Below are 16,749 nucleotides of genomic sequence, written 5' to 3'. Positions count from 1 at the left end.
TTAGCAATTTTTTTAACAGCTACTTTTCGGTAAAATTTCGAGAAATGTACGATACTTTTTTATCTACATTATAACAGCTACAGACAGTGTACTTGTTTTTAGCGACATATTTGCGAGCTATGACCAGAACAACTTATATTAATGTTCCGGAACCGTCCAGTATGTCAAAAAGGTTTTTTTCTTGCGGACTGTTAGTTAAAAAATTAATAATAAAATCGCCGCAAATTACTATTAGAATATCTAGTAATCACTCCATCCAGAATCCTACAAAGGTGAGCAAAAAATATATCAATGCTTCCATTGATTTCAAGGTTTTTTTGAATACACATAAATTAACATTTTATTTTTTCGGCAAAGGTTAAAAAATCACACACCACTTACACTTGACATTCTATATTAGGTATATTTCGCATAAGGAACTCTAAAGTCGTCTTTAGTTCTTATATTCACTAAGTGAATATTAATATGGATGAATCCCACTTTAATTCAGTACAGACACCATCTGCTAAGGTCACAGAAGACTCCAACAGGATAGTGTAATATGGTATTAGGAAAAGATCGCGTGGTTTAAAAGAAATTTTACAAGATTATCAGTGTTTTGGTGCTAAAGCAATCCATACCATAACTAAAAACAATTTGGCCTACAGAGTTAAAAAACGGATATATATTTTTAAGAGACAGGGATAAGTTTGTTTTTTTAGACAAACTGCTTTTCTTCGTGGTTTGGTTTGATTAAAGGTACGGTCTAAATTTAGTGCCTGATAATAAAATGTTTTTTCAATTTAATGCAATACACAGCGTAGCGTAGCGTAGTAATAACGCCGCTGAAACAAATTTGATCAAATTATTGCTGGTGTCAAAGTACGGGAAATGTTTACTACAAAATCTTGGTAAGTATTTTTCTGAAATACTCTGCTGCAAACATTAAATTGATTATATTTTCCACTTGTTGCACAACACTGGCATTCATTCACTAAATTCTATAATGTATCTTTGACAACACCCTGTATACAATTTTTACTTTTAAATCACAACAAGAATTAATTACTTACCGCTAATTACAACCAAACTTATCGACGTCATAAGGAAAAAAGTCAACTGATCTGAAACAGCGAAGATTACGGTCGTTTTCAGAAGTTACTCTGCGATTTTGCTTACAGTCGTCGGTGTCGATCTTTACCAAAACGGTTTGGAAACTTAATACTAAGACGACAGGAACCAGGAAGATTATGACTCTGGTCTGCGCTTTTACAGTGTGTCCTACGAATATGCTTAAGATGTAGACAAAAACCATCGGCGCCAACACAGCGAAAGCTTGCAACGTTGCAAAGTTTTTCTGAAGAAACGTCCTGTTGTTGGGGTCGTCGTGATCGAACGTGGTATTTCGGAACTTGTACATCCAATACTAAACGAGGAACGATCGTGTACAAATTCGTTGAAACTTAAAACTGGCTTACCTCATTTGCGGTGGTAAAAAAGGTGAGCGGCAGCACACTGACAGTTCCCAAAAAGAATAACGTAATAAGGACGAAATAGAATTTATCCTTTGAAACATTTTCGTCCTCAGCGGTTTTTCCAAGTTTTACTCCGAGTTGTTCTGTGGAATCCAAATTATACCCTGCAACCGATACGATAAAAACGCTTAGAACATAGACTTACCCTCTTGAATGTCCATTTTAGGAACTATATATTGTTCGATAGATGTCCGGTGATGACAAAACGGAATTGCTCATCATCACCGACACGCTATTTTAATAAATCAAAATTAATCGTTATCAATTTCATTTTTACATTGTATCCGCGATCACAATCAAGCGTCTGATGTAGACAACGTCTTACACAACGTAAATTATAATTCAGGTGAAAATTACTCATTTTTGGACTTTATTTATTTACCTTAAAACAAATCAGAATGTTGATAAGCAGTAGATAATGAAAAGTAATTTGGTCTATTCCTAAGGTCTAATGTCTAATTGTCTAATGAAATTGAAAATTGTATCTAGGCTGCTATGACCCACCTACTAGGAATAGGCCGACTGGTGTTGGGAAATACTCCAAATAAAATTTTTTCGTACTTGTCTTATAGCACTTTTATTAGAGCTTTTTGGACGAAGAGCGATAGTAAATAATACGCACCTTATACTTTACAATTTAACTTTTATTGCTATATAACAGTTTGAATCAATTTACATTTCTTTAGAATTTCCTTCTTCTTTTAAATTTAAAGTTACAGTTGAATTGAAGTTACAAATAAATTTTGTTTGTCAGTTTTGAAATCCGTGTTAAAAGCCGTCAAGATCTTTTTTTTTTAATTTAGCGTTAATTAAATCGTTTCCAAACGGTGAAAACCAGCAAGCCCTTATTTTAAAACTTCTGTCTTATTTCACTCCAGAAAAAAATACGGGTAAACCGCTTTTCCTCTAAAGTTGAAATTTGAAAAATGAACGAGTAATTTAAATTTTATGTAAAGTCGAAAATCTATATAAGTTCGTGATTTTTCGATCGAAAAAATTCATTCATTTTAATAATTACTTTTACTCGGCAAAAATTTACACGTAATCAATGGTATTAATATTTCACATGGTTCATTAATTGATGGATTAAAAAGGTTGAAATTTTGATGAAAAAATGCAGTATTTCAAGCCGTAAATATCTGATGGAACGAATGGCATTTTTGAGAAAATACATGAAAAACCAGAATGATACTTTTTCATTCAGCCGCAGTATTTTTAGACGAGACTTGGATATTTAGTAACGCAGCGCCTAGAAAAAGCTGACAACACAATTCTCTACAAACAGTTCGAGAAAAATATAGTGAAGGAGTTCGGCAGCTGTCATTTAAATATATTTATGTGAAAATCTGAACAACGTTTGTCCTTATTTAACTATTGTATTCATAACACTTTATTTCAAATTTCACCCGAAAAATGGATGAATTATTGTAGGCACGCAGACCGCCTGATAAGTGAGGCTTGGGAAGAGAAAAGTTGATCGATGCATCTAATATTCTCTCAGACTGCGAAGAAGATTATTTTTCCCATGATGACTAGTTTTTGTTCCCCTTCTTAGCTCTTTGCGTTTTGGGTTTTCGTTGTTTTTGTTGTTGAAGTATTGAATATTGAAGCATAAACCTATCTAATTTTGTCCGTTCGTATAAATACGCCGCCGAACCAAGTTGCCATGATCTAATTATAACAAAATAAAATAATAATATGTTCCTAAGTACATGGTATTTTTTGCGAGTGGCTGCTTTGTGACAGCGCTTGGAGAAGGTTATACCATTTATAGCACGATTACTAACGTCCACGTTGCAAAAACCCTTACAGAATAGAATTTTAATTTACTTTTTATGATTGCATGTTCGAACGTACCTACTTAAAACTAATGGATTAATTAAAATCGCAACGTATTTCAAAGTGGTAGCAATGTAGCTAAGACATACGGATCATCTTTGATTGAACTGCACAACTGCTCTTACTGGAGTTTACACTCATATCCTTTTTCTTAACCTAGTGGGTATTTTCTTTCTCGTTCCCTCCTAAATTAAAAGATATGGTCTGTTCATAGATATAAGAAAATGACCAATTGCTTTTGAATGGGATTATCCAAAGGTGGTCATTAATATGCAATGCAACAAGATTATTACCTAAAGTTTCGGAATTTAAATTCAGGTAAAATTGTGGTCAGTAATAGAAAATAATTTTATATCTACCCGTGTTTAATATTCTTTGGTTTGGTATACTACTTAGTTTAAGTTTATTAGTAATCATTCTTATTTCGTGTGTAGTACAGCGTGTGTTGAATCGTGTGCGAATTATGCAAAATATGTGCGAGTCTACTCTATTGAGACTAAGGAAGTTATAAACAATTTTTGACTCTCATTGAACGTGGTGCCAGCAAGTAAGCATCTTTTGAAGAAACGGCCACATTGACGAAAATTCCAACATCAACTGTATGGAAAATTGTGAATAATCCCATTTCAGCGAGGAAAAAAAGAAGCGATGCTGACATTTTCTGGAGTGTAGATGAAAGTGATCAAGATATGATACGTCGTAAAATTTACCAGTGTATTCAACACATGGGTTTTAGATTTTAAAAAATCGACAAAAGGCAAGTTTTAGTGTAATCTTTTAGAATTCGGAAATGCCGATTGGAATATCTAGAAAAAATTTGGATTTACAGAGAACAACAAAGGCCAATTATTTACTTGGATGAAACCTGATTCGACACTTATTATACACCGGAAAAGGGTTGGGTTGACTCAACTGATAAGTGTAAAACAAACGCGCCATTAAAAAGAGGTAAAGGAATAACTATTTTGCATGCTGGCTCTAAAGATGGTTGGTTTCCAAATGGACTTTCTCTGTCTGCGAAAAATATTAAAGATTCTTCTCTGAATTACCATGAAGACATCACCGCTGATTTATTTGAAAGTTAATTTAAAAACAAACTAGTTCCAAACATTCCTCCTAATAGCGTCAATGTAATGGACAATGCAAGTTATCACAGTAGACAGTTGACTAGAACCCCTTCCTCATGTGACACAAAAGCAACAATCCAAAAGTACATGTATAATAACGACATTTATTTTTACGAAGATTATACCAAAAAGCAATTAATTGAGGTTCTACAAAGCTTGAACCTACAAAAGGAATACGCCTGTGATTATTATGCAAAAAATCTAGGGCATACAGGTTTAAGGCTTCCACCTTACTACTGTATATTTAATTATTAAAGTATAGTTAATTTAACTCCAATGTCCTCAAATTTATAGTAACCGAAGTTTTTAACATCCCTCCACAAAGTTGGGCAAATTTTGTTAAACATATAGAAAAAGCAGAACAATCGTATATCGATATTGCAAATAATATAGAACAAATAATAATTAGAACAGGCGATGATAGTGATAGTGATACTGATATATTATGTGAATAATTTTAAGTAATTTAAGTAAGTAATAAAAATAATTTGTAATTTTAATTTAGATTTAAACATAAATACATACACAAATGAATAAATATTGTTTAGTATCTTTCCTAACAAAACCCCAAGTAATTAAATTCTAAGCAAAGTACGGACCTGTTCGGCCATATTTCATTCTTACAGCATGCCCGGGTCTTTCTTTAATTCGTATCAGTTAGTCACTTTCTTATATATATAAACAGAGTTTACCAAAAATATAGGGTATGTTACGCCACGTATACTAAGCCACCAAAATTTAAAATCTCTGCATCAAACCATTTAAAAGATATAGTGATCCCACTTCTTTGTGTCATTATTCTGTAAAGAGACTGGGAGTTATACATAGCGATTTATAGAAAAAAAAACTAAATTTAAGATACCAGACACCAAAATATACCTCATACAAATGTAGTTCGTTTTGGAGAGCGACTTGTCTCAATCTTTTAATTTTATTCTCAATTTTTTCCTTAATTTAGGAAGTTTTTATAGTGTAATAATAATTTTAGTTTAGTTTTAGTTTAGTTTAGTTTAGTTTAATTTTAGGTCTTTTTGGCATGACAATTTTGAAACTTATTTGGTAATTGCTCCTAGAGTTTTCCTTCCTTCCTTGTGTAAAATACTTAATTATACACCGATCTAGCCTGTGGGAAGCGTTACTTTACTATGTGAATGTCTTGTCCCAGAGATCCGAGTCACTTCGGACATTTCCGAGGTATTCTGACGGTCATATCATGGCTTGGAAGCAATCGGATGTTTTCGGATTTTTGCTTTAGTTATTCTACTAATAATTAACAATAGTTTAATGTATTATAAATGAACACTTTTTTTTATTGCTTTCACCTTCTTTTTTGCAATTTTTGAAGGTGGTGATCCTCTCAAATCAAGTAATATAAAAGTTCCTTGAAAAGAGTTACACTGAAGCATCTTCTGTCGGACGCTATTGTGCAATTAAAAAATAAATATTATTAAACTATTAAAAAATGCAGCATATATTTTCATTTAATTTCTTATTGTATTTATAAGCAACAATCTATTTTATTCTTTTCAATAAAGGCCTTATAACGACACTTTTTAGCGTTTGCTATTGTTAATTCTGTTACATCTACGGCTAATTGTTTATTGACTTGTTTTATACTAGTTTTTAATTTTATTGATTACATTTTCCAATACCTACAGTTTTTTTCTGCATTTACTAGACTAGACTAGACGGGCTATGAAAAAGTAGCATTCTGTATATACGAGATGCTTGTTGAAAATTTTTTTCACTTAGATGCTTCCAGTGCGATATCTAGGATCTCAAAGTTATATTTACACTTTTAAAGTCACATTTCAAACTAACCAATAAGTTTATAAAAGCAAACTGTTTGCGCCGATTTACGGGCACAAATTCGGGAAAAATTAGTTGGTATCGTGTCTATAGCGCTTAAAGAACAAAGATGGTTATCATTGACCAATTGTACACATTGACAAAGTACATTTAATGCCAAAGTTTGAAGGATTTACACACCTATTTGTAGATATTGGCATTTGAATGTACAAAATTTTTGTCTTTTTTCCACTCAAATTGCTAAAAGTTAGTTAAAAAAAAACAAATGAGGGCGTTAATGAAGAACTCTGATTTATTTAAGCAACCAACATTGTAAGAAATATTATTTATATGCTTTTTAGTCTTCTGGGTCACTGGTTTCTCTATTTGTAGTGGAATTGGCCAGAATTTCGGTATAGAAGGTCCTGTAGTCTTCGGGTATGTAATGAACTATTTTGGAAATATCTTCCAGCTTCTTATAATTGATAGGAACTTTGCCATTGTATACTTTTGAAATGGGAAGATCCACATTGTCTTGTTTCTTCATATCGAAAAGACCAAGGGTGAAGCCGTCAATGAAGTCACATGCTCTGATATAGCCTCTCATTGCTTGCGTATATGTTAGATGCCTGTATTTGCTTATGGTAAAAGACTGTTTTTTCTCAATATATTTGGCAGTCTTTTTGAAGTATTGAGGCCACCAGCCTTTAATTTAAGTATATCGGTATTTGTTAGCCGTTTTACTTGACACTTGGCATTTTTCTTCTTGGAAGACATAATGATATCGTTGTATTGTTCTGGAGAGTAAATTCGATCAAACTTTCGTAAAAAGCTCTTGATAACTTCAAATCTGCCATTCATGGTCAGGGCAGTAAACAACCTGGTTAGAGTATGGTTGCGGTTTTGCCCAGCGCACGCATCACTAAAAACATGAAGGGTTCTGACTTCTTTAGGAATATGTTGGATGATAAAGTCCAAAATGAACGTACTGACTTCATTAGGGCCTCGCTGAGCATCTCCCTCTGTATGAGTATAGAAGACCGATACATCGTTGCCAAGGCTGTGAACGTTAAAAACATAATAATAATAAGTTTTCGCAGATAGAACATTTCCTGAACTGGCATTAATGGAAGGGGAAGATTTTGCATATAATCAAACACTATGGCTCCAACGTCATTCCTCTCTTTACAGATCTCCTTGATTTCTTGAAATTTTTTGTAAAATTTGGATGCTTGTCTTTTATGAATCATAAGATCTGCAACTGCGCACCTCTTTGCTGTTTCATTAAGAGTAGTTGACTTTATTTTTGCATTCAAGTCTTCACAAGTTGAGCAAACGTCGACTTGAGACCTACCAAACCGGTATCCGTAGTTTTCCTGAAAATGTCTCAAATAATATTCATACTTGACGTGAGTTTTCAAATCAGGATTTTCATTAGTGAAGAGCTCATACATCTTAGTGATGTTCAAACTTGCATCTAAGTAGGTAATTAACTTAGAAGAATAGTGAGACTCTTTTTTTGGAAATGATTTGATATGGTCATCAATTTTGGCAACAATTGCCCCATCGAGTTTATTTCCACGATTTGCATGCCTTCCTCTCATGTCAAATGGTGAAGTTTCAGTTTCACGAAGCTTGGTTAAACGTTGTACGACTTTATTCGAGAGACCATGCAAACTCATGTACGCGCTGCGGCAAACTTCAACCCTGCACGTACCTTCCATAGCAAAATATTTGAAAGAAGAAGGATTTTGTCTAGACTCTGCTGTTGCAGGACGATGTCTGGCAACATCGTATCTTTGTATTAGTCCCATAAGATATGTATCTTTTTCATTTTTTGGCCGTCCATTATAAACAATTTCAATTACTGAACGTTTTTTTACATGATACATTTTTTACGGCACGTGCAATCCGGCCCGGTTATCTTAGCATTAACTACTTTACTTTTATGTGTTACAAACTGTGCTCCTCGTTGTCTAGCTAATTTTTCCCTTTCTTTTATGTGACATTTTTTGTTCAACTTTCGCCTTTTCCCTTCACGTTCTCCCTCTGAATCCGATGAATCTGACATTTGTACAATACAAAAATACAACTTTAATATTTCTATTTAACCATCATTAAATAAGCACTCACCTTCTACTCACTAAACTCTCAAACTTCAAATTACAGATAATCAAAACTTCACTAACTATTAAAACACCTGTTGTCTCAATGAAAATGCAAAACTATGTGAAATAATAGGCTCAAGACGCTAACGGTTGTAAACAGGGAGCGTAAATCATATTGCGCCGAAGACCGATAACATTCCAGGAATATTATCTTTTTTCCGCTCAACAACAATATTATTATATGAAGGGAGCCGGCGATTTTATCGTTTTTGCGCTCAGCAGAAAGAAAATACAAATTTTAATATATTGGGTATCTCACTTTAATTCGCCATATTTTTGGAATTTTACTCTTTTTCCAATCACTGATTCAATTATATTATCTAATAGCTATATGGTAATCACCAATACGACAAAGACCGTATAAAAACTCCAAACGAATTTCTGATGAGTTATTTTTTCCTATTCTTCTTCGAGAGACAATAAAAAAAAATCAGAAAGGAAATGAAGAAAACACTCAGTCACCAACAAAAAGTAAAGTGAATCCGTATAAGAAGTTCTAAAGTATGGTCCGAGATTATTAGATTGTGCAAAACTATAGTATTATTATTTGTGCAAAACGTATCAGATTGTATGGTATTCTGTAGTCGATTGTAACTGACGGTTGACAGTTCAGGAAAAAGACGGGATGGAGAATAAAAGTGCACATGTTTGAGTGTCGCATTTGATCAAGGACCGGTTGATAACAAAACAAACCACGTTTACTAGAACATTATATATTGCATTTCAGAAATCTCAGCAGATGAAGAGACTAAATTAAATTCAAAATGAACCTTGTTGAATATCGCACAGTCGCGTTTGAAAAGTCTCTTCGGAAAGATTACACTTTTCGTTGCGTCAACATTCGCGGCCTGTTTATTGATCGCCAAATAACAAAGGAAGTCTTATATTCTATTCATAACCTTATTGTTGGAAAACACCGAAAGATCATAAAATTAATAATAATAATAATAATAATAATAATAATAATAATACATTTATTGTTATAACCATCAAAGTTACATAGAAATAGTTACATAACTAAAGTTAAATAAGTGAAATAATGGTCAACAATAGGCCTTGTTAGGGCAGCCATCTAGAAGTTCTAGATACTGTTCAGACCTCAATTTAACAGCGAAAATATAATAACACAAAATTTCATAGAATTTATTTGAAAGCGCCAAGTGTAGATACACATAATTCTAATGAAAAGAAAAGAGAAGAAATGGAGGGGGAAGGAAAGGAAAGGAAAGGGGCACATGTTTTGTAGAAGAACTTAATATTAGTGCGTACGTAACAACTGCTTTTTGAAATTATTCCTAAACGTCGAGTTGGACTGATTAATATCAAAATTAGTAATAGAGTTAATGCAAATGGCTATATTTAAGGAATATGATCTTTTAAATAATTCTTTGCGGTGACGGGGTATAACTAGTCGGTGTCCACCACGCAGATTCAAATTGTGTTTTGATATGTTAAGAGTAATTTTTCTGTAAAGATAAAAGGGAAATTTTGTTTTAAGGATGTTGAAATAAAGGGAACTCATTCTTAATTTGCATCGAAGGTGCATATTAAGCCAACCCGACGCAGCAAGGTACGGGGAGATATGATCTCTCCTCCTTACCCCATAAATTTGCCTTAGACAGGAGTTTTGAACCTTCTGGACACGGTAACGATCGGACCCATCCAGGCACGGTCCGTACACAGCACTGTGATTCACACAGCAACTTACGAGTTCCCTGACAAAGTACATGTCTATTGCCATAAATTAGTTTATTAGTAATATGTTCTCTGAAACGCAACTGCGAATCAAAAGTGAGACCCAAGCTTTTGCATGACTCAGAGAGTGGCAATTTTATGTTATTAAGTTTAATTGTTATGTTATACTTTGCATGGGTTACATGATTATCATTTCCAAAGAGTATTACTGAAGATTTATTAGGGTTAAGCTTTAAGAGGTGATCTGTTGCAATGTTAAAAAAATTTGATAAATCAGTATTGATGACATCCTCCGCGGTAGCTATTTCTTGAGGAAAAAATGAGTAGTAAATTTGAGTGTCATCCGCATAAAAATGACAGTTGCATTGGTGGAGAGCTACAATGAAGTTAAAAGTAAAAATAGTGTACAACAAGGGACCAAGAATGCTGCCCTATGTAGACAACCCGTTGTGTCCAACCTGACAAAAAGGAACACAGAAACTTTCGAGCTCCTTCGGAGAAACCAAGGTAATGGAGAATGGCCAAGAGAATTGAATGATTTATCATATCAAATGCCTTACTGAAATCCAACAATATTAAAGCCGTCATCTTTCCATCGTCAGTCGCTCTAAAAATGTCATCAGTAATGGCACTCTCACAACTGTGATTAGGTCTAAAATCAGACTGTTTCTCTGGTAGAATATGATTAGAATTTAAAAAGTTTACCATTTGATCGTTCATAATTCTTTCAAGTACTTTAGATAGAACAGGCAATATGCTAATTGACCGCAGGTGACTAAATTCGCTTGGATTGTTTATTTTCGGTAAGGGGATGACTTGTGCCCGCTTCCATGTTGACGGAAAGTACGAATTTAAGATACAGTCATGTATTATATGCGTAATGTATGGGGCAATATATAGACAGCAAAGAAGTATTAATGATATATTTATTTCATCATGGCTCGCATCTTTAGATTTTATATTTTTCAGAATGTTGAGAATCTCATCTTCCGTGGACAATACAAAGTCAAAGTGATCCGTTCTGTCATTTAACCTATTATTATAATAAAAATTCAGCAGTTCTTGATTGGGGCTATCATTATTTTCCACACTGTTTATAAAAAAAATATTAATTTGATCGGCATTATCTAAGTGACTTGGCAAAGTACCCCTGTTACATTTTACAACATTAAGTTTCCTTAGTTCGTTCCATTTCTCTTTGGCATTACCAAGACAAAACTTAGTTCTTAAATAAGCTTTTTTCTCTGATCTAATGGCCGAATTTGTATAATTACGTCATTGTTTGTAATGCTCGTAATGTGCTGGAAGTTTAGTCAGTTTAATTTTTTTTAGCGCTTTATTTCTCAGCTTTTGTAGCAGTTTTATGTTTTCTGTTATCCAAGGCGCATAGTTATAGTTTTTATTCTTCCTAAAGCGTTTTAACGGCGCGTGCTTATTAAATAGTTCCAGTAACTTATTTAACGCTAAATCTAGTAGATCCTCTTAAACTCCTGAAGATTAATGGTTTTTAATGATCTATAATAAAAACTTACAGGTTCATTATCTGGCAAGTCTAGACTGAATTTTATGTATGTCAAAAAGTGATCAGCGATGTTATTGTCGACAACCCCTACATTAGACACGTTTTTTACGTTAGTAAATATTAAATCTAAGAACGACATGGAATGTAATGCAATGCGGGTAGGTTCTTGTATATATTGCTCCATATTGAAAGTAGAAAACACAGAAGTTAATCTAGTTCCAAGATCAGTATTTAAATTAAGCATATAATTCTTTTAAAGATTTGTTGCCTGCACATCTCTTAAATGTCAAGGTTAAAGATGGCGTTGGGTTTCCTTAGGCCAGATTTTACGAAGATTATTTATGTGAAATTTTATGATACTAATATGTCGGCGTCCTTTCATAGAGCGTCCTTATGTATATTTTTCATTTATTGCGCAGATTTCTGAGCGTCCGAGCAACGTTGCCCGATTGATTGTGTATTAAAGTACATAAGTACATATAAATAGGTATCGTCTTCAGAACACGCTTCTCCTTTTTAACATGACGGTGCACAGTCGAGCGGGTATAATGCGATTCATAATTTCGCTATATTTTGAAAAATGCTTTGTGGCAAACTGTTTTATTTTTTTATTTTATTATATTTGTTTTTGGTAGATTTGTTAGTTTTTAAAGCTCTTTACTAAACTTAATTTCTTTGTGTATATGTTTTCTTTAATACGTCGCCCGATTTCGGAAAGTAATGCTTTGATTGATTTTAAGGCAATATGTTTGCCAGAAATATTGTACTTGTATCTATCTAGTCAGGCGCTGGATGGACGTAAACTTGCATAAAAAGTGTTAATTTTAGGGGTGTCCTAATAAGCAATATTTTTTAAATGGAAATCTAAACCACTTTTTTTACAACTAAATAATTAAAAATAAATACTAATATTAATTTTTCAAAGAAACTTCCACAGGCTACTTTGTACTAAACTTCTGGATTCCTGCTGCATCGGCTTTTGCTGAGTCGAACTTGCTAACGCTTCGCCAATCATCCCGTTGGCTTGTTCAGAGCATGACTGAAACTGGCTCGCATTTTACTCTGTACCTGTTTATATATTTTTTGATGGGGGCGGAGCTAAATGAGGGGCAAAACCACCGTCTCGGCCACCGTCTCCCGATTCCCATGTTGGTGACAGGTAAAGACCAGAATCGCGGTTAAGATTGTTAGGTCGTTTATAGATTTCTATAGACTCTCGGATTTTTCGGTGGTAGAAGAATTGATTACATGCAAGAATTTTAGTTGTTCGGTAACAGCTGATGAGTTTATCTGTCTTAGTCGTACGGCTCTTTCGTGTTCTTTGAGCCTAGTTGATATTTTTCGTACGGTTTGTCCAATGTACTTTGCTGCATATGCATGGAAATGGATCTTTGAAATTTGGAAATTTATCTTTGACGGACCGAAAATGTCGAGAGATTTTGGATAATTGGTAAATCTGGTTTTGACGTTATATTTCTTTAGGACTTTTGATATGTGGCCAGTGATATTTTGAATGTAAGCAGAAAGTGTAGGATTGCTTTCGGCCTCATTGCTATTGGAAGGTTGTGGTGAAGTGTATTTTTTGATCGAACGCTTAATATCTTTAATATGGAAAATTTTTAGACAGAGAAGAGAGGAGAGCAGAGGTAAGGTGTTTTAATTCTGGGTTCAGTCACCCGGGCTGAGATAGTTTTACGGTTCTGTAAACAAGAGAGTTGATAACCGATGACTTTTGGGTCGGATTGTGATGTGTGTGAACTTTATTTTAAATTAAAAGATACGTTCTTATTTAATTCTTAAAATTTACACACAAAAACTAGACAAAAACATATTATTTTCATTTAAAATAGAAAGCTATCAAGCACATATCAAATTTCAAAAGTTTTTACGCCACAGTTTTTGAAACACGGATGCTATTGCACTTTTGACTTCCTTACGAAAGTTCTTATTTTAGAAGTAACAAAATATTAATAAATGATGTTATAAAACAGATTATAAGGTAATACAAAAAACATTAATACACTAAACCTCATCAATCATAATATATTCAACTTACCGTTTTATTTGAATTAAGAAATTTATTTTGTCTTTGTGAAATATATTTAATAAGAGTCTGAGGCAGGTGCGTCTGATCCTGAATTACTAAACTTACATATTTATAGCTTTGCTTGTTCGTTATGAATTTTTTACCTATTCGAAATGAAAATAATATGTTTTTGTTTGTAAATTTTAAAAATTAAATAATAACGTATCTTGTAATTTAAAACAAAGTTCACACATATCACAATCCGGCCCAAAAGTCATCGGTTATCAACTCTCTTGTTTACAGAACCGTAAAACTATCTCAGCCCGAGTCACTGAACCCAGAATCAAAACACCTTACCTCTGCGCTTCTCTCTTCTCTCTCTAATAATTTCCACACTGAACCCATAATTAAAACACCTTACCTCTGCTCTTCTCTCTTCTCTCTCTAATAATTTCCACATTAGAGATATTAACCGTTCGATCAAAAAATACACTCTACTACAACCTTCCAATAGCAATGAGGCCGAAAGCAATCCTACACTTGCCACATACATTCAAAATATCACTGACCACATATCAAAAGTCCTAAAGAAGCGTAACGTCAAAACCATATTTACCACTTGTCCAGAATCTCTCGACATCTTCGGTCTGTCAAAGATAAAATTCCATTTGAGATGCCAGAAGTTTACAGCATTCCATGCATATGCGGCAAAGACAAGGAAAAGCCGGACGAAAAATATCAACTAGCCTCAAAGAGCATGAAAGAGCCTTACGACTAAGACAAATAAACTCCCAGCTGTTGGCGAACACAATCACGAAACCGGACATAAAATTTTAACTAAAATTCTTGCATGTAATCAATTCTTCTACCATCGAAAAATCCGAGAGTCTATAGAAATCTATAAACAACCTAACAATCTTAACCGCGACTCTGGTCTTTACCTGTCACCAACATGGGAATCGGTCATCCGAGACGGTGTTTCTGTCCCTTATTTAGTTCCGCCCCCCTCAAACAATATGTAAGCAGGTATAGAGTAAAATACGAGCCAGTTTTAGTCACGCTCTGAAGAAGCCAAAAGGATTATTGGCAAAACGTCAGCAAGTTCGACTCAACAAAAACCGGCGCAGGAGGGATCCAGAAGTTTCGTAAAAAGTAAATACTATTATTTAAATATTATTTTTTTAAATTGTTTTCTAGTTCTTGGCGGTTGACTTATTTGCAGATCAATAAATTATTGTACCAAATTAAGAAAAACTGTTAATTTAGAAATTAATGTCATTTTCAATTATTTTCTTTTACGAGGCCAACTGAGGCATTATATTACTGTTCTGTGTGTTTAATGTTGGTCTAAAATGAGCCGATGTTAGTTATTTGGAATATTTAGGACGAATAATTAGAAGTTAATATTTCAGTTTTAATAAAAATTATTTTTTAAATTTTTATAAAATTATAAAGAACACAGACAACTGCGATTAGAGCGGCATTCGTTACTCGCCAAAGTTAACATTTTCTTCAGACGGCAATTTACAAACCTTCTAGATCCCTTCTGCATCGTTTGTTTATAAATAAAGCTAGCCAATCATCCTGATGACTTCTTCAGAGCTTAAATGAAACTTGCTCACATTCTATTCTGAACACACTTATATACTGTTTGAGAGAGGCGGAGCAAAATTTTTTACTTTTTATCCCTCTCATCCCTTGTACCACTTTGTTTTTGTTTATATCTTAGATTAAAATGAAGAAAAATAACTATTAAAAAGAACACCTTTATCGAATAACTTCTATCAGTTCATTTCAAAATGATTAATGTTACTAAAATATAGAAACGTTTCTTGGTACATTTATTTTGGTTTGATTAAAAGCAAAATTGAAGAACTTGAATCTTTCAATAAAATAGTTTAAAATAGTTTTTATATGTTGCGGACTTTAATATTTTTAATGTTTATATGGAATATTTCTATAATATAAGTATTTATATTCGATATTTTTAATATTTCGAACAACGCTCTAAATAATATTTAGCAGAAATTTTCGGAAGAAAGTAATAGTTCTAAAAATGTACCACGTCTCTTTTCCACTGAAGGTGGAGGGGAGACCGAAGCAATCCTACTATACTTTGCTCACTTTGCTACCGATTGGAAGCAGTAAGTATAGGGCCCAAGCAGCTCAGTTTCTCAAAATGTGGGCGGGGTATAAAAAAAGAAAGTAAATAAATCAAAGGTTGGAAACCGGGGCGCCAGCTAGGACAAAACCCCAACCTATACTGTAAGTTAGTGATAGTGACTAGTGTCCTTGCTCACTAGCCACCAAACAAACTCACAAAGTTAACAAAGTTCGAACCCAAATAACCAAAAACCAAATAAATAAGACCAGCACGTCAGTTTAAATCTCCATATATTGACTGAATTACACACTAAGCACAGGAAGCTTGGTTACAATCGATCGTTTACAAATAATTCTTACAAAAAAGTGTTTCTATAACTGTGTACTTGATCTTTACCCTAACTGAGCTCTTTAATTTATATTGATATTTAAAAATTGAAATATGCATAAAATTAACTGGAACATAAATAGAGGCTTATCTGTGATCAAGTCGGGCAAGCTCTTAGATGGCTGTTCTGTATACTGCCTACGGGTTCACCAGTCAGTGGGATAGACACGAATGCTTATCACTCTTGGACGAGGAGATATGCACTGCAACGTCCTGAACCGAGCTAACTTGAAGACTTGACGAATTCTTGGGTTGCAGAATTCATAACACGTGCCGTCCACGAAGTAAGGAGGCACCAAATCCAATTGAACCGGAACTAGGGAAGCCAGTACCAAATGGGAAGTCAAAACCAGACCAACAAACAAAAACTGGTTCCAAAAGAAAAACCAAAACCAAAACCGCCTGATGATCGTGGGTGGCGGTGAAGAGTGCTAGGTTGGTTAGCTTTAATCCAGCCTAAGCTGTAATGTTGGGGACGTCCAAGTAAAATACTACCAACAAGACGACGATCCGCAACTTCTATACAATTTCAATCCGGTTTAATCCTCGAAAACTACGAGATGCCACAAACTTATTCGG

General features: G+C 33.9%; 2 protein-coding genes across 2 annotated transcripts in view; both read right to left on the bottom strand.

Annotated features, from left to right (window-relative positions):
• Positions 1-1,739, bottom strand: part of LOC132704293 (equilibrative nucleoside transporter 3-like) — a 45,078-nt gene extending 43,339 nt beyond the window's left edge. Inside the window, exons 1-4 of the mRNA XM_060674191.1 lie at positions 1,660-1,739; positions 1,458-1,597; positions 1,159-1,405; positions 1,053-1,103 (exon numbers count right to left, since the gene is read on the bottom strand). Coding sequence (XP_060530174.1) covers positions 1,053-1,103; positions 1,159-1,405; positions 1,458-1,597; positions 1,660-1,675 — 454 coding nt within the window. The 5' untranslated portion in view covers positions 1,676-1,739. The remainder of the gene's footprint in view (positions 1-1,052; positions 1,104-1,158; positions 1,406-1,457; positions 1,598-1,659) is intronic.
• Positions 1,740-6,567: 4,828 nt separating this feature from the next.
• Positions 6,568-8,453, bottom strand: LOC132705208 (uncharacterized). Its single transcript, XM_060675669.1, has 2 exons — positions 8,402-8,453; positions 6,568-8,332 (listed from the first exon to the last, which is right to left on the bottom strand). The coding sequence occupies exon 2, from the start codon at positions 8,158-8,160 to the stop codon at positions 7,153-7,155; it is 1,008 nt and encodes a 335-aa protein (XP_060531652.1). The 5' UTR covers positions 8,161-8,332; positions 8,402-8,453; the 3' UTR covers positions 6,568-7,152.
• Positions 8,454-16,749: the final 8,296 nt, after the last annotated feature.

Source organism: Cylas formicarius, unplaced genomic scaffold, assembly GCF_029955315.1.
Source record: "Cylas formicarius isolate icCylForm1 unplaced genomic scaffold, icCylForm1.1 PGA_scaffold_7__23_contigs__length_41026272, whole genome shotgun sequence".
NCBI lineage: Eukaryota > Metazoa > Arthropoda > Insecta > Coleoptera > Brentidae > Cylas > Cylas formicarius.
The sequence above is the reverse complement of the archived record's forward strand: the minus strand, read 5'-3'. Positions and strand labels throughout refer to the sequence as shown.